This window comes from Balaenoptera acutorostrata, chromosome 10 (assembly GCF_949987535.1).
Source record: "Balaenoptera acutorostrata chromosome 10, mBalAcu1.1, whole genome shotgun sequence".
Lineage (NCBI taxonomy): Eukaryota > Metazoa > Chordata > Mammalia > Artiodactyla > Balaenopteridae > Balaenoptera > Balaenoptera acutorostrata.
The window spans coordinates 47,824,290-47,848,914 of NC_080073.1; the positions used below are offsets into that span (position 1 = coordinate 47,824,290).

General features: G+C 41.8%; 1 protein-coding gene across 1 annotated transcript in view; it reads right to left on the reverse strand.

Annotated features, from left to right (window-relative positions):
- Positions 1–1,371: 1,371 nt before the first annotated feature.
- Positions 1,372–24,625, reverse strand: part of LOC103021038 (T-cell activation inhibitor, mitochondrial-like) — a 45,920-nt gene continuing 22,666 nt past the window's right edge. The window contains 5 exon segments of the mRNA XM_057555759.1: positions 1,372–1,507; positions 2,472–2,704; positions 14,872–14,963; positions 19,471–19,568; positions 22,594–22,705. Coding sequence (XP_057411742.1) covers positions 1,372–1,507; positions 2,472–2,704; positions 14,872–14,963; positions 19,471–19,568; positions 22,594–22,705 — 671 coding nt within the window.

The window sequence follows — 24,625 nt, forward strand, 5'->3', positions numbered from 1 at the left end:
TATCACTTACATGTGGAATCTAAAGAAAAAGTGATTCAAATGAACTTATTAACAACACAGAAACAGACCCATAGTGTTTGAAAACAAACTTATGGTTAGAAAATGTAACATCACAAACACAAAGGCTCTCCAACCAATCAAGAAGCAGGCTATTCGTGCGGTAGCATTTGGCCAAGAACTGTCACCAATTCCACAAGTGAAACAGATATGTGACTCCTTCACTTATTTGATGCATAAAATGACCCCATCATCTCCTGGGAAACAGATCATGTCCACAGCCCTCCTGCATGGCCACCCTTTCTCTGTTTCACATCCTAGGCTTTTTAAACAAGCAATTTGTGTAGATCGAGGCGAGAACGGGCAGCGAGGCCAGAGAAGTAAGTAACCAGAGGGGGGCCCCAGCAGCACACTCGGACAATCACCCCGGTCCTCCGCCCACCAGGCTCCTGCCCCCGCCCTCCTTACCCTCCTCCCCGGACACGTCAGCTCGTCCTCCTCGGCCACAGCCTCTGCTTCCTGTTCCCTTCCCAGAGCATCAGCCTCGGCTCCTCTCACGCATGACCCCTCTCCGTCCACCACCCCTGACGCTGAGGGCACTTGTGTCTCCTGCGAGCCTGGGGACCAGGCCTTCATCTTTCTACCAGTGGCGCCTTTCACAGCTTCCGATCCGCAACGGTCACAGCAAGTGACGGCTGCATGAATGAATGAATCCTTGCTAGCCAAACCTCCTTAGGCCACATCTTTAGGAAAACCGCCCTGTTTTGAATATAATACTCTCCCTTTCTTCATAGTAGATCCATGAAGCATCATCAACACTATCTTACTGCCTACAAAACTACTGACTACAACAGGATTCCTTCAAGGATACAAATGGCATAGAGACAGCACTGCTTATGAACCAAAAACCTTTTTCACTTTAAGATTTCTTCTCAATTTAATGACAGTGCAGACGAGGCTTGTTTTCTAGCAGCAGATTTCAAAATTTTAAACAGTGAAGATTCCAATTAATCAAGTAGTAACTGAGTTTTCCCCCCTTGTTGCCACCCTTTTCCATCTGCACAGTTTCTTTCTGATACTCTTATCTTTCATTCTGCTCCTGAGTTGACTTTTATATTAACAAGCCCTGCTTCTCAAATTGAGTCACATGGTGGGAATGTAACTGAGGTTATTACACTGAGAAAACAGCCACATCCAATCCCTGGAACAACCGGGGGGATAAATAAATATGTTACTCCTAAGTGACATGCAGTTTAATACAGTCGATTTCCTAAGTTCAATACAGTTTTAATTTCCCATACTTATGAGTTCTGACTACCTGAATATTTTTAACGATTAGACGGAATGGTAAGACAGGAAGAGGGCTAAGGGAACTCACTCTTCTTTTCTTTTCATGTTCTCTCTTGCCTGTTGGACTCTGGTGAGAATAAACCACTGGAGGTTTGCTGGGTCGCAGAGGATCGGAATGTTAAAATGCCCAAGTTCGTGCAGACTTGGAGCATATCTGTCACTGTAATAAAGCATACGTAAAAGGAAAAATCAGCGACCTCTCCACCCCCATCGCACCCCCAAAGAAACGATTTTCTTAGTCTGATTAATGGAAAAGGAATCCATCAAGAAAATCCACCTTCAAGGTACAGTAAGTCCCCTACATATGAACGAGTTCCGCTCCGATAGTGCGTTCCTAAGTCCAATTTGTTCGTAAGTCCAACAAGTTAGCCTAGGTACCCAGCTAACACAATTGGCTATATAGCACTGTACTGTAGTAGGTTTATAATACTCTTCACACAAATACTACATAAAAAACAAACACTTGAAATAAAGATACTGTACTACTGTACCCTCTACAGTACTGTACAGTGAAGTACACAAAAGCACAACCACTTGTAGAGGAGGCACGCATGTGACAATGTACAGCAGACACATGAACTAACTTATGAGATTGGACATGTGAACGCATGTTTGCATCTTTGAAAGTTTGCAGCCTGAAGGTTCATATGTAGTGGACTTCCTGTATAGCAGAATTGATTTGAAGTTTTGCTGTCCCCAAAGAGACACACTATCAAGATGACCACACCCTTCCCGGCCCTGTGACCTTCCTCATCTGTAAGATGGGGGTAGTAACCCACTCCATGGTGAGGTTGTGAGAGCTAAAGAGATAATGCATTTAAGTAGCAAGCATGGTGCCTGATATGCACACTGTTGATTTCACATTAGTATAATCCTATAAAGTTTTCCACAGGACTGATTTGCCCTGAAAGTGGCAATATATTTACACAATGTTCTAGAGACTCAATCTTTCAATCCTCTCATGTTGGCTTTTCTCATGTGTAAAAGAGTGTTGCCAACAGAGGTGGTGACATTCCTTTCTTTAATTCCTAAGAATCACACATGGAAATACAAAACAATTTCATGCATGGACACACACAGCCCATCTGAGTGAATGAATAAAAGTAATTGTTTTAGATACTTGCCTGTTAAGGATCATTTGCAAACCACGCAAACTTCGAGGGTGAAAAGGTATTCGACTTTTCAAGAGTCTGTTATAGAACACGTCAAGAAGAGAGTAATATTCTTCAAGTGTCAACACTGGCTGTAATTATTCGATATAAACAACTTGGATGCCACCTAGAAGATAGCTTATTTGGTCCTCCAGAAGCATCAGCCTCCTCTGCAGGTCAAAATAACTCGGTAATCTTTCAAAAAGCTACAGTATTTTTTTTTTAAAGAACAGGGAAGAAATATTTAGTTTGATGGTACTTTAATAGTCCAAGTTTAGGACTCCAATAAATGGTATTGAGGAATTGTAACAAGAAAATTATTTTCCTAGAAGGAAAGTTCAAGTAAGCCTTAAGAAAAAAGGTATGGAATGCTGGAAATATTAATATCTAAAACAAACCACTGTAAATCTTAGGAACTTTTAGCTAGGAATTGAAGAGATTGCCGAAGAAAAGAAATATGTTCCAAATAAAAATAAGTCTTGGGGGATTGGAGAAGATGGTGGAAGAGTAAGACGCGGAGATCACCTTCCTTCCCACAGATACAGTAGAAATACATCTACACGTGGAACTGCTCCTACAGAACACCCACTGAACGCTGGCAGAAAACGTCCGACCTCCAAAAAGGCAAGAAACTCCCCCCGTACTTGGGTAGGGCAAAAGAAAAAAGAAATAACAGAGACAAAAGAATAGGGACAGCACCTGCACCAGTGGGAGGGAGCTGTGAAGGAGGAAAGGTTTCCACGCACTAGGAAGCCCCTTCGCGGGCTGAGACTGCGGGTGGCGGAGGGGGGAAGCTTTGGAGCCACGGAGGAGCGCAGCCACAGAGGTGCGGAGGGCAAAGCGGAGAGACTCCCGCACGGAGGATCAGAGCCGACCAGCACTCACCAGCCCGAGAGGCTTGTCTGCTTCCCCGCCGGGGCGGGCGGGGCTGGGAGCTGAGGCTCGGCTTCGGGGTCGGATCGCAGGGAGAGGACTGGGGCTGGCGGCGTGAACACAGCCTGAAGGGGTTAGCGCACCACAGCTAGCCGGGAGGGAGTCCGGGGGAAAAAGTCTGCAGCTGCCGAAGAGGCAAGAGACTTTTTCTTCCCTCTGTGTTTCCTGGTGCGCGAGGAGAGGGGATTCAGAGCGCCGCCTAAACGAACTTCAGAGACTGGCGCGAGCCGCAGCTATCAGCGCGGACCCCACAGCAACAGGGGCGCAGAGGGAAAAACGGAGAGATTCCCGCACAGAGGCTCAGCGCCGAGTAGCACTCAGCAGCCCGAGAGGCTTGTCTGCTCACCCGCCGGGGCGGGCGGGGCTGGGAGCTGAGGCTCGGGCTTCGGTCAGATCGCAGGGAGAGGACTGGGGTTGGCGGCGTGAACACAGCCTGAAGGGGTTAGCGCACCACAGCTAGCCCGGAGGGAGTCCGGGAAAAGTTCTGAAGCTGCCGAAGAGGCAAGAGACTTTTTCTTGCCTCTTAGTTTCGCTGCGCGCAAGGAGAGGGGATTCAGAGCGCCGCCTAAACGAACTCCAGAGAAGGGCGCGAGCCGCGGCGATCAGCGCGGACCCCAGAGACGGGAGTGAGACGCTGGGGCTGCTGCTGCCGCCTCCAAAAAGCCTGTGTGTGAGCACAGGTCACTCTCCACACCGCCCCTCCCGGTAGCCTGTGCAGCCCGCCACTGCCAGGGTCCCGGGATCCGGGGACAACATCCCCGGGAGAACGCACTGCGCGCCTCGGGCTGGTACAACGTCACGCCGGCCTCGGCTGCCGCAGGCTCGCCCCGCCTCCTCTGTACCCCTCCCTCCCCGCGGCCTGGGTGAGCCAGAGCCCCCGAAGCAGCTGCTCCTTTAGCCCCGTCCTGTCTGGGCGGGGAACAGACGCCCTCAGGCGACCTACACGCAGAGGCGGGTCCAAATCCAAAGCTGAACCCTGGGAGCTGTGCGAACAGGGAAGAGAAGGGGAAATCTCCCCCAGCAGCCTCAGAAGCAGCGGATTAAAGCTCCACAAACAACGTGATGTGTCTGCATCTGTGGAATACCTGAATAGACAACGAATCATCCCAAATTCAGGAGGTGGACTTTGGGAGCAGGAGATATTAATTTTTCCCCTTTTTCTTTTTTTTGTGAGTGTATATGTATATGCTTCTGGGTGAGATTTTGTCTGTATAGCTTTGCTTTACAATAGCTTTATTTTACTTCACTATATTATAGCCTCTTTCTTTCTTTCTATTTTTTCTCCCTTTTACTCTGAGCTGTGTGGACGAAAGGCTCTTGGTGCTCCAGCCAGGCATCAGGGCCGTGCCTCTGAGGTGGGAGAGCCAACTTCAGAACACTGGTCCACAAGAGACCTCCCAGCTCCACGTAATACCAAACGGCAAAAATCTCCCAGAGATCTCCATCTCAACATCAAGACCCAGCTTCACTCAACGACCAGCAAGCTACAGTGCTGGACACCCTATGCCAAACAACTAGCTAGACAGGAACACAACCCCATCCATTAGCAGAGAGGCTGCCTAAAATCATAATAAGGCCACAGACACACCAAAATACACCACCAGACGTGGACGTGCCCACCAGAAAGACAAGATCTAGCCTCATCCACCAGAACTCAGGCACTAGTTCCCTCCACCAGGAAGCCTACACAACCCACTGAACCAACCTTAGCCGCTGGGGACAGATACCAAAAACAACGGGAACTACGAACCTGCAGCCTGTGAAAAGGAGACCCCAAACACAGTAAGATAGGCAAAATGAGACGACAGAAAAACACACAGCAGATGAAGGAGCAGGCTCAAAACACACTGGACTTAACAAATGAAGAGGAAATAGGTAGTCTACCTGAAAAAGAATTCAGAATAATGATAGTAAGGATGATCCAAAATCTTGGAAATAGAATAGACAAAATGCAAGAAACATTTAACAAGGACGTAGAAGAACTAAAGAGGAACCAAGCAATGATGAAGAACACAATAAATGAAATTGAAAATACTCTAGATGGGATCAATAGTAGAATAACTGAGGCAGAAGAAAGGATAAGTGACCTGGAAGATAAAATGGTGGAAATAACTACTACAGAGCAGGATAAAGAAAAAAGAATGAAAAGAACTGAGGACAGTCTCAGGGACCTCTGGGACAACATTAAACGCACCAACATTCGAATTATAGGGGTACCAGAAGAAGAAGAGAAAAAGAAAGGGACTGAGAAAATATTTGAAGAGATTATAGTTGAAAACTTCCCTAATATGGGAAAGGAAATAGTTAATCAAGTCCTGGAAGCACAGAGAGTCCCATACAGGATAAACCCAAGGAGGAACACGCCAAGACACATATTAATCAAACTGTCAAAAATTAAATATAAGGAAAACATATTAAAGGCAGCAAGGGAAAAAAAACAAATAACACACAAGGGAATCCCCATAAGGTTAACATCTGATCTCTCAGCAGAAACTCTACAAGCCAGAAGGGAGTGGCAGGATATACTTAAAGTCATGAAGGAGAAAAACCTACAACCAAGATTACTCTACCCAGCAAGGATCTCATTCAGATTTGATGGAGAAATTAAAACCTTTACAGACAAGCAAAAGCTGAGAGAGTTCAGCACCACCAAACCAGCTTTACAACAAATGCTAAAGGAACTTCTCTAGGCAAGAAACACAAGAGAAGGAAAACACCTACAATAACAAACCCAATACATTTAAGAAAATGGGAATAGGAACATACATATCGATAATTATCTTGAATATAAATGGATTAAATGCTCCCACCAAAAGACACAGGCTGGCTGAATGGATACAAAAACAAGACCCATATATATGCTGTCTACAAGAGACCCACTTCAGACCTAGAGACACATACAGACTGAAAGTGAGGGGATGGAAAAAGATATTCCATGCAAATGGAAATCAAAAGAAAGCTGGAGTAGCAATTCTCATATCAGACAAAATAGACTTTAAAATAAAGACTATTACAAGAGACAAAGAAGGACACTATATAATGATCAAGGGATCGATCCAAGAGGAAGGTATAACAATTGTAAATATTTATGCACCCAACATAGGAGCACCTCAATACATAAGGCAAATACTAACAGCCATAAAAGGGGAAATTGACAGCAACACAATCATAGTAGGGGACTTTAACACCCCACTTTCACCAATGGACAGATCATCCAAAATGAAAATAAATAAGGAAACACAAGCTTTAAATGATACATTAAACAATATGGACTTAATTGATATTTATAGGACATTCCACCCAAAAACAACAGAATACACATTTTTCTCAAGTGCTCATGGAACATTCTCCAGGATAGATCATATCTTGGGTCACAAATCAAGCCTTGGTAAATTTAAGAAAATTGAAATCATACCAAGTATCTTTTCCGACCACAACGCTATGAGACTAGATATCAATTACAGGAAAAGATCTGTAAAAAATACAAACACATGGAGGCTACACAATACATTACTTAATAACGAAGTGATTACTGAAGAAATCAAAGGGGAAATCAAAAAATACCTAGAAACAAATGACAACGGAGACACGACGACCCAAAACCTATGGGACGCAGCAAAAGCAGTGCTAAGAGGGAAGTTTATAGCAATACAAGCCTACCTCAAGAAACAGGAAACATCTCGAATAAACAACCTAACCTTGCACCTAAAGCAATTAGAGAAAGAAGAACAAAAAAACCCCAAAGCCAGCAGAAGGAAAGAAATTATAAAGATCAGGTCAGAAATAAATGAAAAAGAAATGAAGGAAACAATAGCAAAAATCAATGAAACTAAAAGCTGGTTCTTCGAGAAGATAAACAAAATTGATAAACCATTAGCCAGACTCATCAAGAGAAAAAGGGAGAAGACTCAGATCAATAGAATTAGAAATGAAAAAGGAGAAGTAACCACTGACACTGCAGAAATACAAAAGATCATGAGAGATTACTACAAGCAACTCTATGCCAATAAAATGGACAACCTGGAAGAAATGGACAGATTCTTAGAAATGCACAAACTGCCGAGACTGAACCAGGAAGAAATAGAAAATATGAACAGACCAATCACAAGCACTGAAATTGAAACTGTGATTAAAAACCTTCCAACAAACAAAAGCCCAGGACAAGATGGCTTCACAGGCGAATTCTATCAAACATTTAGAGAAGAGCTAACACCTATCCTTCTCAAACTCTTCCAAAATATTGCAGAGGGAGGAACACTCCCAAACTCATTGTACGAGGCCACCATCACCCTGATACCAAAACCAGACAAAGATGTCACAAAGAAAGAAAACTACAGGCCAATATCACTGATGAACATAGATGCAAAAATCCTCAACAAAATACGAGCAAACAGAATCCAACAGCACATTAAAAGGATCATACACCATGATCAAGTGGGGTTTATCCCAGGAATGCAAGGATTCTTCAACATACGCAAATCAATCAATGTGATACACCATATTAACAAATTGAAGGAGAAAAACCATATGATCATCTCAATAGATGCAGAGAAAGCTTTCGACAAAATTCAACACCCATTTATGATAAAAGCTCTGCAGAAAGTAGGCATAGAGGGAACTTTCCTCAACATAATAAAGGCCATATATGACAAACCCACAGCCAACATTGTCCTCAATGGTGAAAAACTGAAACCATTTCCACTAAGATCAGGAACAAGACAAGGTTGCCCACTCTCACCACTATTAGTCAACATAGTTTTGGAAGTGTTAGCCACAGCAATCAGAGAAGACAAAGAAATAAAAGGAATCCAAATCGGAAAAGAAGAAGTAAAGCTGTCACTATTTGCAGATGACATGATACTATACATAGAGAATCCTAAAGATGCTACCAGAAAACTCCTAGAGCTAATCAATGAATTTGGTAAAGTAGCAGGATACAAAATTAATGCACAGAAATCTCTTGCATTTCTATACACTAATGACAAAAAATCTGAAAGTGAAATTAAGAAAACACTCCCATTTACCACTGCAACAAAAAGAATAAAATATCTAGGAATAAACCTACCTAAGGAGACAAAAGACCTGTATGCAGAAAATTATAAGACACTGATGAAAGAAATTAAAGATGATACAAATAGATGGAGAGATATACCATGTTCCTGGATTGGAAGAATCAACATTGTGAAAATGACTCTACTACCCAAAGCAATCTACAGATTCAATGCAATCCCTATCAAACTACCACTGGCATTTTTCACAGAACTAGAACAAAAAATTCCACAATTTGTATGGAAACACAAAAGACCCCGAATAGCCAAAGCAATCTTGAGAACGAAAAATGGAGCTGGGGGAATCAGGCTCCCTGACTTCAGACTATATTACAAAGCTTCAGTAATCAAGACAGTTTGGTACTGGCACAAAAACAGAAATATAGATCAATGGAACAGGATAGAAAGCCCAGAGATAAACCCACACACATATGGTCAACTTATCTTTGATAAAGGAGGCAAGCATATACAGTGGAGAAAAGACAGCCTCTTCAATAAGTGGTGCTGGGAAAATTGGACAGGTACATGTAAAAGTATGAAATTAGAACACTCCCTGACACCATGCACAAAAATAAACTCAAAATGGATTAAAGACCTAAGTGTAAGGGCAGACACTATCAAACTCTTAGAGGAAAACATAGGCAGAACACTCTATGACATACATCACAGCAAGATTCTTTTTGACCCAGCTCCCAGAGAAATGGAAATAAGAACACAAATAAACAAATGGGACCTAATGAAACTGAAAAGCTTTTGCACAGCAAAGGAAACCATAAACAAGACCAAAAGACAACCCTCAGAATGGGAGAAAATATTTGCAAATGAAGCAACTGACAAAGGATTAATCTCCAAGATTTACAAGCAGCTCATGCAGCTCAATAACAAAAAAACGAACAGCCCAATCCAAAAATGGGCAGAAGATCTAAATAGACATTTCTCCAAAGAAGATATACAGATGGCCTACAGACACATGAAAGAATGCTCAACATCATTAATCATTAGAGAAATGCAAATCAAAACTACAATGAGATATCATCTCACACTGGTCAGAATGGCCATCATCAAAAAATCTAGAAACAATAAATGCTGGAGAGGGTGTGGAGGAAAGGGAATACTCTTGCACTGTTGGTGGGAATGTAAATTGATACAGCCACTATGGAGAACAGTATGGAGGTTCCTTAAAAAACTACAAATAGAACTACCATACGACCCAGCAATCCCACTACTGGGCATATACCCTGAGAAAACCATAGGTCAAAAAGAGTCATGTACCAAAATGTTCATTGCAGCTCTATTTACAATAGCCAGGACATGGAAGCAACCTAAGTGTCCATCGACAGATGAATGGATAAAGAAGATGTGGCACATATATACAATGGAATATTACTCAGCCATAAAAAGAAATGAAATGGAGGTATTTGTAATGAGGTGGATGGAGTTAGAGTCTGTCATACAGAGTGAAGTAAGTCAGAAAGAGAAAAACAAATACAGTATGCTAACACATATATACGGAATCTAAGGGAAAAAAAAAACAGGCCATGAAGAACCTAGTGGCAAGACGGGAATAAAGACACAGACCTACTAGAGAATGGACTTGAGGATATGGGGAGGGGGTGGGGTGAGATGTGACAGGGTAAGAGAGTGTCATGGACATATATACACTACCAAATGTAAAATAGATAACTAGTGGGAAGCAGCCGCATAGCACAGGGAGATCAGCTCGGTGCTTTGTGACCACCTAGAGGGGTGGGATGGGGAGGGTGGGAGGGAGGGAGATGCAAGAGGGAAGAGAAATGGGAACATATTGTATATGTATAACTGATTCACTTTGTTATAAAGCAGAAGCTAACACACTATTGTAAGGCAATTATACTTCAATAAAGATGTTTAAAAAAAAATAAGTCTTAACATTTAAATATTCAGGTAAGAATCTCAAATTAGGTTAGAAATATTAAATGGTACAATAAAGAAGGGTTTTAAAAATAAAGTCTACATATTTCAATTGCAAATCTATTTCCTCAGAATTTCCCTTAATTCAACTAAATTCTATTATGAAGCACCTACCATGTACTTAAACACTAAACTGGGCCCTTGGAGTATAGAGATGATAAGAATTTGTGTCCCCGTCTCCCAGGGGCTTATGGTCAGGGTGCAGAGAAACAAAACAAGAATCAGAATTCAGCGTACTAAGTGCCACAACAGGGTGAAGCGATTGGAGGGTCAAGCAAAGGTTTCCAAGGACGTCTAACATAACCAATATGAAAAGATAAAGAGGATTTAGAGAAGGTTAGATGCATCACTAATTATTAGAGAAATGCAAATCAAAACTACAGTGAGGTGCCACCTCACACTGGCCAGAATGACCATCACCAAAAAGTCTACAAATAAGAAACACTGGAGGGACTTCCCTCCTGGTGCAGTGGTTAAGAATCCACCTGCCAATGCAGGAGACATGCAGGAGACAAGATCCCACATGCCGTGGAGCAAATAAGCCCATGCGCCACAATTACTGAGCCCGCGCACCGTAACTACTGAAGCCTGTATGCCCTAGAGCCTGCACTCCACAACAAGAGAAGCCACCGCTCTGAGAAGCCCACACACCTCAACAAAGAGTAACCACCACTCACCACAACTAGAGAGAAAGCCTGTATGCAGCAACAAAGACCCAATGCAGCCAAAAATAAATTTTAAAAAAAAATGCTGGGGCTTCCCTGGTGGCGCAGTGGTTGAGAATCTGCCTGCTAATGCAGGGGACACGGGTTCGGGCCCTGGTCTGGGAAGATCCCACATGCCAAGGAGCAACTGGGCCCGTGAGCCACAACTACTGAGCCTGCGCATCTGGAGCTTGTGCTCCGCAACAAGAGAGGCCGCGATAGTGAGAGGCCCGCGCACCGCGATGAAGAGTGGCCCCCGCTTGCCGCAACTGGAGAAAGCCCTTGCACAGAAACGAAGACCCAACACAGCCAAAAATAAATAAATAAATAAATAAATAAATAATAAAAATAAAGGAATTCCTTTAAAAAAAAGTCTTTAAAAAAAAAAAGATTTATAAAAAAAAATGCTGGAGAGGGTGTGGAGAAAAGGGAACCCTCCTATACTGTTGGTGGGAATGGAAATTGGTACAGTCACTATGAAAACAATATGGAAGTTCCTTAGAAAACTAAAAATTGTGGGAATTCACTGGTGGTCCAGTGGTTAAGATTCTGTGCTTTCACTGCTGAGGGCACAGGTTTAATCCCTGGTCGGGGAACTAAGATCTCTGCAAGCTGCTTGGCCAAAAAAAAAAAGAAAAAAGAAAAACTAAAAAGAGTTGCCATATGATCCAGCAATCCCACTCCTGGGCATATATCCAGACAAAAGTATAATACAAAAATATACATGCACCCCAGTGTTCAGAGCAGCACTACTTACAAGAGCCAAGACATGGAAACAACTTAAATGTACATTGACAGATGAATGGATAAAGAAGATGTGGCACACACACACACACACACACGCATGCACACAAGGTAATACTACTCAGCCATAAAAAAGAAGGAAATAATGCCATTTACATGGATGAACTTACAGATTATTATACTGACTTATCAAGTAAGTCAGAAAGAGAAAAACAAATATCATATAATATTATGTACATGTGGAATCTAAAATATGACACAAATGAACTTATCTACAAAGCAGAAACAGACTCACAGACATAGAAAACAACTAGAGAAAGCCCGTGCACAGCAACGAAGACCCAACGCAGCCAAAAATAAATAAATTAAAAAAAAAAATAAGAAAGAATCCACCTGCCAACGCAGGGGACTCAGGTTCGAGCCCTGGTCCAGGAAGATCCCACATGCCGCGGAGCAACTAAGCCCGTGCGCCACAACTACTGAGCCTGCGCTATAGAGCCCGTGAGCCACAACTACTGAGCCCACGTGCCACAACTACTGAAGCCCGTGCGCCTAGAGCCCATGCTCCGCAACAAGAGAAGCCACTGCAATGAGAAGCCCGCACACCACAACGAAGAGTAGCCCCCGCTCGCCACAACTAGAGAAAGCCCGCTCCCAGCAACAAAGACCCAACGCAGCCAAAAATAAATAAATAAATTTATTTTTTAAAAAAAGAATATGTATGTGATATATAACTGAATTACTTTGCTGTATACCAGAAACTAACACAACATTGTAAATCAACTATTTCAATAAAAAAAAAAAAGGAATAGAGAAGGTTAGCTGCATGTGGGAAAGTTTCAAGGGAAGAAAAGAGCATGTGCAAACTTGGAAGCACCAATAGGGACAAAGCAGGTTCAAAAACAAGGAGTTTGGTGTGGCTGGAGGGTGGCACACGTGGCCTACGTGGAAGGAGGCGAGGCTGAAGAGGCAGGTGGCGCTGGGTCGGGGAAGGACCTGTGTCCTACATTACGGACTCAGATTTTATACAGAAAATTGCAGTTATATTAGAGGAGTTGAAAGGCATCAAAAACTCCGCTATAATAAAAGCAATAGCAGTATAAAAATTCTACAAAGTATTTATAATACACTTCTTTTTTAAATTTATTTATTTTATTTTTGGCTGCGTTGGGTCTTTGTTGCTGTGCGCGGGCTTTCTCTAGTTGCGGTGAGCAGGGGCTACTGTTCGTTACGGTGCACGGGCTTCTCATTGAGGTGGCTTCTCTTGTTGCGGAGCATGGGCTCTAGGCGCACGGGCTTCAGTAGTTGTGGCACTCAGGCTCAGTAGTTGTGGCTCACAGGCTCTAGAGCACAGGCTCAGAAGTTGTGGCACACGGGCTTAGTTGCTCCACGGCATGTGGGATCTTCCTGGACCAGGGCTCGAACTTGTGTCCCCTGCATTGGCGGGCAGATTTTTAACCACTGCGCCACCAGGGAAGTCCATCATTGCAGTTTTAATTCGCATTCCCCTATGGTTTTTCATGTGCTTATTTGTCATCTATATGTCTTCTTCTGTGACGTATCTGTTCATGTATTTTACCCATTTTCTAATTCATTGTTTATTTTTTTACTGTTGAGCTTTAAGAGTTCTTTATATATTTAGATACAGACTTTGTCAGATAGGTGGTTTGCAAATATTTTCTACCAGATATTTGATTTGAACAGATATTTCACCAAAGAAGATATATGGATGGCAAAAAAGCACATCAAAAGATGCTCACCACCATTCATCATTAGAGAAATGCAAATTAAACCCACAATGAGATAGAACCACACACATCTTCGAGTGGCTAAAATTAAAAAGATGACCATAGCGAGTGTTAGCAGTTTCTCAAAAAGTTAAAATACCCTAACATATCTGGCCATTCCACTTTTAGGTATTTACCCAAGAGAAAAGGAAATATATGTCCATATAAATACTTGTAGAAAAATATTCATAGCAGCTTTATTTCTAATGGCCAAAAGCTGACATAACCCAATTTCCATTAACAAGTGAATGGATAAAAAAACTGTGGTATATCCATATGATGGAATACTAAGTGGAAATAAAAAGGAATAAATGCTTGATACATAAAATAGGATGGATGAATCTCAAAATAATTATGCTGAGTGAAAGAAATCAAACACCACAAAAGTACAAACTCTGTGCTTCCACTCACATAAAACTCTAGAAGTATAACCTATAGTGACAGAAAGCAGACCAGTGGTTGCTTGGGTAGGGGGTGGTGGATGGAAGAGAGGGTTTACAAGGGACATGAGCATTCTTTTGTGGGTGATGAATGTGTTCACTATTCTGATTATGGTAATGGTTTCACGGGTATTTACATGTCACATCTCATCAAATTATTATTAATCACAAAGTCTGTTAAAAACAAAACAAAACAACAGAATGCAGGCCTTTAGACTGTGCTTTAGAAAAGACTATAAAATTTCCAAATAAAAATGGACTTAAAAATCAGTCCTCTAGGGACTTCCCTGGTCGTCCAGTGGTAAAGAATCCGCCATACAATGCAGGGGACGTAGGTTCGATGGAACTAAGATCCCACGTGTGCAGGGCAACTAAGCCCACATGCCACAACTACTGAGCCCATGCGCCCTGGAGCCTGTGGGCCACAACTAGAGAGAAAAAACCCACACGCCACAATAAGAGAGAAGCCCTCGTGCTGCAACAAAGAGCCTGTGCTCAGCAACAAAAGATCCCACATGCCTCAAAGAAGATCCAGCATGCCGCAACTAATATCCGATACAGCCAAAAATAAATAAATAAAAAGTAAATCTTAAAAAAAAAATCAGTCCTCTAAGAATTTAAACTACAAATTATTGAGCATCTGATTTGCAAACAGCTGAAACTATGATTCAAAATTTTTTAGTTCATTGCTATGTTAGCATAGTTTGAAACAAAAAGCATGTCCATGACAAATCAGAGATTTTTTTTGCTTTTAAGCTTTTTCTTACTTTTGTCCAGTGATGATGGACATCCATTGTTCCCAGCATCACATGGCCCACTGCACTCATCCCGGACCGGTCTGTAAATATTACTGTACATCCTGATGGTAAAACACAAACCTTTGGTCACTGTCCAGAGAGGCTTCATTCTTTCAGCACTGTGCAAATAATTACGTAAATTTCATGTATAAACTCAGGATTAAATTCGGTAGAAACTTCAAGTCTAATTTTTTGTCACTGTTTAATTCAAAGGAACAGATTTAAAAATTCAGCTGATCGACAGCAACACAATCATAGTAGGGGACTTTAACACCCCACTTTCACCAATGGACAGATCATCCAAAATGAAAATAAATAAGGAAACACAAGCTTTAAATGATACATTAAACAAGATGGACTTAATTGATATTTATAGGACATTCCACCCAAAAACAACAGAATACACATTTTTCTCAAGTGCTCATGGAACACTCGCCAGGATAGATCATATCTTGGGTCACAAATCAAGCCTTGGTAAATTTAAGAAAATTGAAATTGTATCAAGTATCTTTTCCGACCACAACGCTATGAGACTAGATATCAATTACAGGAAAAGATCTGTAAAAAATACAAACACATGGAGGCTACACAATACACTACTTAATAACGAAGTGATCACTGAAGAAATCAAAGGGGAAATCAAAAAATACCTAGAAACAAATGACAATGGAGATACGACGACCCAAAACCTATGGGACGCAGCAAAAGCAGTGCTAAGAGGGAAGTTTATAGCAATACAAGCCTACCTCAAGAAACAGGAAACATCTCGAATAAACAACCTAACCTTGCACCTAAAGCAATTAGAGAAAGAAGAACAAAAAAACCCCAAAGCCAGCAGAAGGAAAGAAATCATAAAGATTAGGTCAGAAATAAATGAAAAAGAAGTGAAGGAAACAATAGCAAAAATCAATGAAACTAAAAGCTGGTTCTTTGAGAAGATAAACAAAATTGATAAACCATTAGCCAGACTCATCAAGAGAAAAAGGGAGAAGACTCAAATCAATAGAATTAGAAATGAAAAAGGAGAAGTAACCACTGACACTGCAGAAATACAAAATATCATGAGAGATTACTACAAGCAACTCTATGCCAATAAAATGGACAACCTGGAAGAAATGGACAGATTCTTAGAAATGCACAAACTGCCGAGACTGAACCAGGAAGAAATAGAAAATATGAACAGACCAATCACAAGCACTGAAATTGAAACTGTGATTAAAAACCTTCCAACAAACAAAAGCCCAGGACAAGATGGCTTCACAGGTGAATTCTATCAAACATTTAGAGAAGAGCTAACACCTATCCTTCTCAAACTCTTCCAAAATATTGCAGAGGGAGGAACACTCCCAAACTCATTCTACGAGGCCACCATCACTCTGATACCAAGACCAGACAAAGATGTCACAAAGAAAGAAAACTACAGGCCAATATCACTGATGAACATAGATGCAAAAATCCTCAACAAAATACGAGCAAACAGAATCCAACAGCACATTAAAAGGATCATACACCATGATCAAGTGGGGTTTATCCCAGGAATGCAAGGATTCTTCAATATACGGATATCAATCAACGTGATACACCGTATTAACAAATTGAAGGAGAAAAACCATATGATCATCTCAATAGATGCAGAGAAAGCTTTCGACAAAATTCAACACCCATTTATGATAAAAGCTCTGCAGAAAGTAGGCATAGAGGGAACTTTCCTCAACATAATAAAGGCCATATATGACAAACCCACAGCCAACATTGTCCTCAATGGTGAAAAACTGAAACCATTTCCACTAAGATCAGGAACAAGACAAGGTTGCCCACTCTCACCACTATTAGTCAACATAGTTTTGGAAGTGTTAGCCACAGCAATCAGAGAAGACAAAGAAATAAAAGGAATCCAAATCGGAAAAGAAGAAGTAAAGCTGTCACTATTTGCAGATGACATGATACTATACATAGAGAATCCTAAAGATGCTACCAGAAAACTCCTAGAGCTAATCAATGAATTTGGTAAAGTAGCAGGATACAAAATTAATGCACAGAAATCTCTTGCATTTCTATACACTAATGATGAAAAATCTGAAAGTGAAATTAAGAAAACACTCCCATTTACCATTGCAACAAAAAGAATAAAATATCTAGGAATAAACCTACCTAAGGAGACAAAAGACCTGTATGCAGAAAATTATAAGACACTGATGAAAGAAATTAAAGATGATACAAATAGATGGAGAGATATACCATGTTCCTGGATTGGAAGAATCAACATTGTGAAAATGACTCTACTACCCAAAGCAATTTACAGATTCAATGCAATCCCTATCAAACTACCACTGGCATTTTTCACAGAACTAGAACAAAAAATTTCACAATTTGTATGGAAACACAAAAGACCCCGAATAGCCAAAGCAATCTTGAGAACGAAAAATGGAGCTGGGGGAATCAGGCTCCCTGACTTCAGACTATATTACAAAGCTTCAGTAATCTAATTCAGTAATTAGACAGTTTGGTACTGGCACAAAAGCAGAAATATAGATCAATGGAACAGGATAGAAAGCCCAGAGATAAACCCACACACATATGGTCACCTTATCTTTGATAAAGGAGGCAAGCATATACAGTGGAGAAAAGACAGCCTCTTCAATAAGTGGTGCTGGGAAAATCGGACAGGTACATGTAAAAGTATGAAATTAGAACACTCCCTGACACCATACACAAAAATAAACTCAAAATGGATTAAAGACCTAAGTGTAAGGGCAGACACTATCAAACTCTTAGAGGAAAACATAGGCAGAACACTCTATGACATACATCACAGCAAGATTCTTTTTGACCCAGCTCCCAGAGAAATGGAAATAAGAACACAAATAAACAAATGGGACCTAATGAAACTCAAAAGCTTTTGCACAGCAAAGGAAACCATAAACAAGACCAAAAGACAACCATCAGAATGGGAGAAAATATTTGCAAATGAAGCAACTGACAAAGGATTAATCTCCAAGATTTACAAGCAGCTCATGCAGCTCAATAACAAAAAAACGAACAACCCAATCCAAAAATGGGCAGAAGACCTAAATAGACATTTCTCCAAAGAAGATATACAGATGGCCTACAGACACATGAAAGAATGCTCAACATCATTAATCATTAGAGAAATGCAAATCAAAACTACAATGAGATATCATCTCACACCGGTCAGAATGGCCATCATCAAAAAATCTAGAAACAGGGCTTCCCTGGTGGCGCAGTGGTTGAGAGTCTGCCTGCCGATGCAGGGGACACGGGTTCGAGCCCTGGTCTGGGAAGATCCCACATGCCGCGGAGCAGCTGGGCCCGTGAGCCACAATTGCTGAGCCTGCGCGTCTGGAGCCTGTGCCCCGCAACGGGAGGGGCCGCGATAGTGAAAGGCCCGCGCACCGCGATGAAGAGCGGTCCCTGCACCGCGATGAAGAGCGGTCCCCGCACCGCGATGAAGAGTGGCCCCCACTTGCCGTAGCCGGAGAAAGCCCTCGCACGAACCGAAGACCCAACACAGCCAAAAATAAAATAAATAAATAAATAAAGTAGCTATTAAAAAAAAAAAAAAAAAAAAAAAAAAAATCTAGAAACAATAAATGCTGGAGAGGGTGTGGAGGAAAGGGAACACTCTTGCACTGTTGGTGGGAATGTAAATTGATACAGCCACTATGGAGAACAGTATGGAGGTTCCTTAAAAAACTACAAATAGAACTACCATACGACTCAGCAATCCCACTACTGGGCATATACCCTGAGAAAACCATAGGTCAAAAAGAGTCATGTACCAAAATGTTCATTGCAGCTCTATTTACAATAGCCAGGACATGGAAGCAACCTAAATGTCCATCGACAGATGAATGGATAAAGAAGATGTGGTACACATATACAATGGAATATTACTCAGCCATAAAAAGAAATGAAATGGAGGTATTTGTAATGAGGTGGATGGAGTTAGAGTCTGTCATACAGAGTGAAGTACAGAAAGAGAAAAACAAATACAGTATGCTAACACATATATACGGAATCTAAGGAAAAAAAAAAAAAAGGCCATGAAGAACCTAGTGGCAAGACGGGAATAAAGACACAGATCTACTAGAGAATGGACTTGAGGATATGGGGAGGGGGTGGGGTGAGATGTGACAGGGTAAGAGAGTGTCATGGACATATATACACTACCAAATGTAAAATAGATAGCTAGTGGGAAGCAGCCGCATAGCACAGGGAGATCAGCTCGGTGCTTTGTGACCACCTAGAGGAGTGGGATGGGGAGGGTGGGAGGGAGGGAGATGCAAGAGGGAAGAAAAATGGGAACATACTGTATATGTATAACTGATTCACTTTGTTATAAAGCAGAAGCTAACACACCATTGTAAAGCAATTATACTTCAATAAAGATGTTTAAATAAATAAATAAATAAATAAATAAAAATTCAGCTGATATAAAGTAACATCTATCAATACAAAGACTTTCAACACTTAGCTTTCCTCTAGAATTTACAGATGTGTATAGCCGTTAAGGGATATGGATTTCGGAAGTGAATGGAAATTGTTTACCTTTTGTATTTTTAAGGCTTTCCAAGTTCTGCTGGGCTAAGCGGCCTAAACTGTGCAGCTGGCTGCAGCGGTGGGCGATGCCCCAGCTCCTCTGCCACCTGGTCCAACAGAGCACACGGCCCATTAACACCCCTGTCCCCCCAGAGGGAGGCACACACGCGCCCCCACTGCTTGACTCCCGGGAAAGCCGAGGAGTTGCCTTCTCAAGGAGACACACAACATGTTCCCAAACTAACTCATGTTTCAAGAAGCAGCCAAATGGGAAATGAATCGTTTACCAGAGGGTAAAAAGCTTAGCACTATATTCAGCCATCCAAAGACTTACAACAAGCAAATACACTGTGTTGTTTCTCTTAAAATGAGGATGAAATGGGGAAAACTTTGACAAAGATCTTTTTCTTCTTTACATTGTTCAATGACGATGATGTTGTCTTGGATTGAAGTTCCAACTAGGAATTCCAGTTTGGTTTATCAGGATTTTTTTTATCATATTCTAGAGAAAATGATTTTTACGACATCGTGTAATCTGCTCATTTTATAGATGAACCTTATTACATCTCAGTGACAAAATGGAACTTGATATTCACATGATGTCACAGAGGCGCTTCTGTGTATGCGTAAAGAGCACCAGTATTAAGTGGTGTCAGAAAACCAACCTTCGGGGCTTCCCTGCTGGCGCAGTGGTTGAGAATCTGCCTGCTAATGCAGGGGACACAGGTTCGAGCCCTGGTCTGGGAAGATCCCACATGCCACGGAGCAGCTGGGCCCGTGAGCCACAACTACTGAGCCTGCGCGTCTGGAGCCTGTGCCCCGCAACGGGAGGGGCTGCGATAGTGAAAGGCCCGCGCACCGCGATGAAGAGCGGTCCCTGCACCGCGATGAAGAGTGGCCCCCACTTGCCGTAACTAGAGAAAGCCCTCGCACGAACCGAAGACCCAACACAGCCAAAAATAAATAAAATAAATAAATAAAGTAGCTATAAAATTAAAAAAAAAAAAAAAAAAAAAAAGAAAACCAACCTTCGGATTCTAATTCTGTGATTGACTAGCTCTGTGACCTTCAACAAACTGCCTCTGGTCTTCCTAAGGTTTCTCTTCCTGCTTGCCCAGTGGGGACACTTCTTACAGCACAGGTGGCGTAAATCACAGGGGATGAACATGTGAAGGAGTAAGGCGCTCAACAGGCTTTCAGAAAACTTAGGTTCCTTCTTCATCCTAACACCAATTCTGATGAATGTCATTTCTGATAAAGTGAAATCGGCTTTCAAACTTATTCCTTCAACACACAATGTCATCAGTCACAGTGCTTTTGTTGTGACTGTCCTTTTGTTGGAGACTTAGTTAATTTCCCAGTAAGCCGAGACACTCACGTCCACGGTCCTCACATGTGCTGGTCTCAGGACCCCTTTGCACTCCTACAAACTGAGAACCTTGAAGAGCTTTTGTTTATATGGGTTATAGCTATTGATATTTACCATAGTAAGAATTAAAGCTGAGAAATTTCTCCACTATATTGTAAAATAATGTTTTATTACTCTTTTTAAAATTTATTTATTTTTGGCTGAGTTGGGTCTTCATTGCTGCGCGCGGGCTTTCTCTAGTTGTGGCAATCGGGGGCTACTCTTCGTTGTGGTGTGTGGGTTTCTTCATTGTGGTGGCTTCTCTTGTTGCGGAGCACACAGGCTCTAGAGCGCAGGCTCAGTAGTTGTGGCACACGGGCTTAGTTGTTCCGCAGCATGTGGGATCTTCCTGGACCAGGGCTTGAATCCGTGTCCCCTGCATTGGCAGGTGGATTCTTAACCACTGCGCCACCAGGGAAGTCCCTGTTTTATTACTCTTTATGTTTAAGAAACCCTTTCATTTTTCTGATCCTAGTCTGCTTTCCCAGTCTTTAAAAATTTATTTAGAAAAAGTTATTTTCATGCATATTAATTTGTTTTTTATAAACCTTTAAAAAGGATCTTATTATTTTGTTTTTAGTTAGTAAAGTCTATGTTACTAGATTATGGAATTGGAAGGGCCCCCTATAATCAAACTTGGATGTGATGAAAAGACAGCAGTTATCAGCACAAACCCAAACATCCCACACAGTCCAAGTGTAAACACTTTCCTTTGAAATTTCAATTATCTTAGACAACTATGATTTGAATACACAAGAACAGAACATATAAGTACTATCTGTGTTCTGCAAGCCCAGGAAAAAGGTGCTGTTATGGTACCCAAATGGTCATTTGGTTCAATATAAGTAAAAAGTCCTGATAATGATGGCTGAAAACAACAAAACAGGCTACAGCAAAGAGTAATAGAAGTTTAAGCTCCAGACCAGATGACAATATCTCAGGGTTCTTGTAATGCAGAGTCCCATGACTGAATCACACCACCCCCTCCTTAGGGTTGTAACAGCTGTTAAATCTATTTTTATAATAAACTTCAGCATGTATCTTTATATAACTATGATTCCTAAGTTTATAAAAACTTACTTAAAACGTCATGTTATACGGTGACTATAGCTAATAATACTGTATTACATTTTTGAAAGTTGCTAAAAGAGTAGATCTTAAAAGTTCTCATCACAAGAAAAAAAATCTGTAACCATATATGGCGATAGATGTTAACTAGACTTATTGTGATCACTTTGCAATGTATACAAATAATGAATTATTATGTAAAACACTTGGAACTATTATAATGTTATATGTCAATTATACCTCAGTTAGAAAAAAAAGTAATGCTACGTAAAATAGAACCAAAGAATACAACATTTATTTTTTATCTCCCTTTATCTTTTTAAACTTGAATACCAATCGTACATGAGGGGGAAATAATTATTTTTTATACATTATGGGTATATTGAAAAGGATATTTTTATTACAAATTCATTGTATAAAAAAATTATTATGCTAAAAATGTCAGTATCTAAACTTTACTTCACTATTTTATACAAGAAATTCATATTAGTTTTCCTACATAAACATTTGATTACTTTCATAAAAAGATAACAAAAGAATATTTAGTTAACAGAATAATTAAAGACGCGAATATTTAACTGTTAGAAACAAACCTTTACCAATAGGTAAAGCATGTTTATTTTAATCTCTAAATTAGGCTTTCTCTTCTTCATTACCTGATATCTGAGAGCTGCAATTGATGGGACAGTTCATCTTTTAAACCATCTAGTTCTTTTCTAAGTGGCAAACTATTCTTCAGCTTTTTAACAGCACTTTTCCCATTGTTATCTAGAAAGAAAAAAAACAGAGATATACACTTTGCAATACTAACTATAATGCAAACATTTCTACTATTGAACGACGTGTTCATTGACTTAAAGCAGTCCCAGTGTTAAACCGAGTTTGCCATCAAACGTTTACCAAATTATAAGTACTGCTGCCAAGTCTATTCTTTTAGAGTAAATACTTCTAAAATAGGTTTCTTGGAGAACTGCCAGCATCTGTTAAATCATATTCTACTTATGACAACTTCGTCTATCAAAAAAATTCAATTTAAATTACACCCAGCCTGTTGCTAGATTTCCAGAGATGGGATGATTTTTAAAGAATTAAAGATACTTCAAACCTCACTTATGTTTACTGCACTTTTAGGCAGGCTGTACTGGACCGCCACTTGCATCGGTCATCTACAGGCGACCCTTTTCCTACTGGGGCACATGAGCAGATGATGTCCTAGTGCAGCCAGACGGGGAAAAAGTCAATTCAGAAGACGCACCTAATGGCGCTGGTGACATTCAACAGGCAGTGTTTCCTGATGCAGGGACTTGCGGAGGTAACTCTGTGGATTCTAGCTGGGTAGACTTCGTCTCTTGCTTTGTTTTCCTCTTGGTTGTCAGCACCCTGAGCTCGCCCCGCTCAGCCTCTCAGCTCTCTGTCCAAGTGCTCCCACTGGTCAGGCCTTACCAGTCTCGGTGTCTCTGTCCACACGCTCCTGTCGGGTGGGTCTGTTTGCCCCTTGGTTCCTTCCCACCCGACCAAATGCCCAGCTCTAGTCTCACCTCTCTCCACCTTTATTATTTTCCCCCGTCAACTACATCATAGGCTCAGCAGAAAGATGTTCTTTTAATTCTGCATTTCTTAGAACGTTTACGTCAATGAAGTCTTAAAAGAGAAAATAAACATCAAAGTCGGCGTAAGGATTAGAAGGGGAGAGCTTTCAGACAAGAGCTGAGGGCAGCCCGGGTGGCCTGGTACCGAGCGGCACGGCCCCTTGGGAGGTTATCACGTCCTCGGTGTTGTAACGGTCATGGCACAAGGGATGCTGGCGGTCGCTCAGAGTCTCTAGTCCCCCAGGGGAGGCTGGACAAACAAGAGGCCTGGGTGGTGCCTAGGAGGCTGAATGGCTGCTGCAGGAGTAGGCGGGGCAGAGAGGCAAGGTGACTCGGGGATCAGAGGAACAGGAGTAGGCCGGGCAGAGAGGCAAGGTGACGCGGGGATCAGAGGAACAGGAGTAGGCCGGGCAGAGAGGCAAGGTGACTCGGGGATCAGAGGAACAGGAGTAGGCCGGGCAGAGAGGCAAGGTGACTCGGGGATCAGAGGAACAGGAGTAGGCCGGGCAGAGAGGCAAGGTGACTCGGGGATCAGAGGAACAGGAGTAGGCCGGGCAGAGAGGCAAGGTGACTCGGGGATCAGAGGAACAGGAGTAGGCCGGGCAGAGAGGCAAGGTGACTCGGGGATCAGAGGAACATTTTGTGTCCAAGATGGTAGTGGTGGAGTGGGCCCTGGGTACAGCCGTGCAAGAGAAAGCTCCAGGGAGTTAGGGGGAAAATGGTCTAAAGCACCCCATCCCCAGGCCACCTGACACCCCCTGTGGGACACCTGTCAGTGATTGATGGTCAGGTGTTAGGATAACTCTGCAGAAGGGCTCATATGTCCATCTCAAAAGTGCTTGCCAAATAAACCTTTTTAAGGTTCCGTAATTATTAAGTCCCTTTAAAGGTTTGAGGTGTTGTGATCTAAAACATTTTAAAAATAATCAAGTTCAGGGAATTCCCTGGCAGTCCAGTGGTTAGGACTCCCGCTTCACTGCAGGGGACACTGGGTTCTATCCCTGGTCGGGGAACTACCATCCTGCATGCTGCACAGTGTGGCCGCAAAAATAATAATAGTAATCAAGTTGAAACTCTCAGAACCAATCAACCATTATGC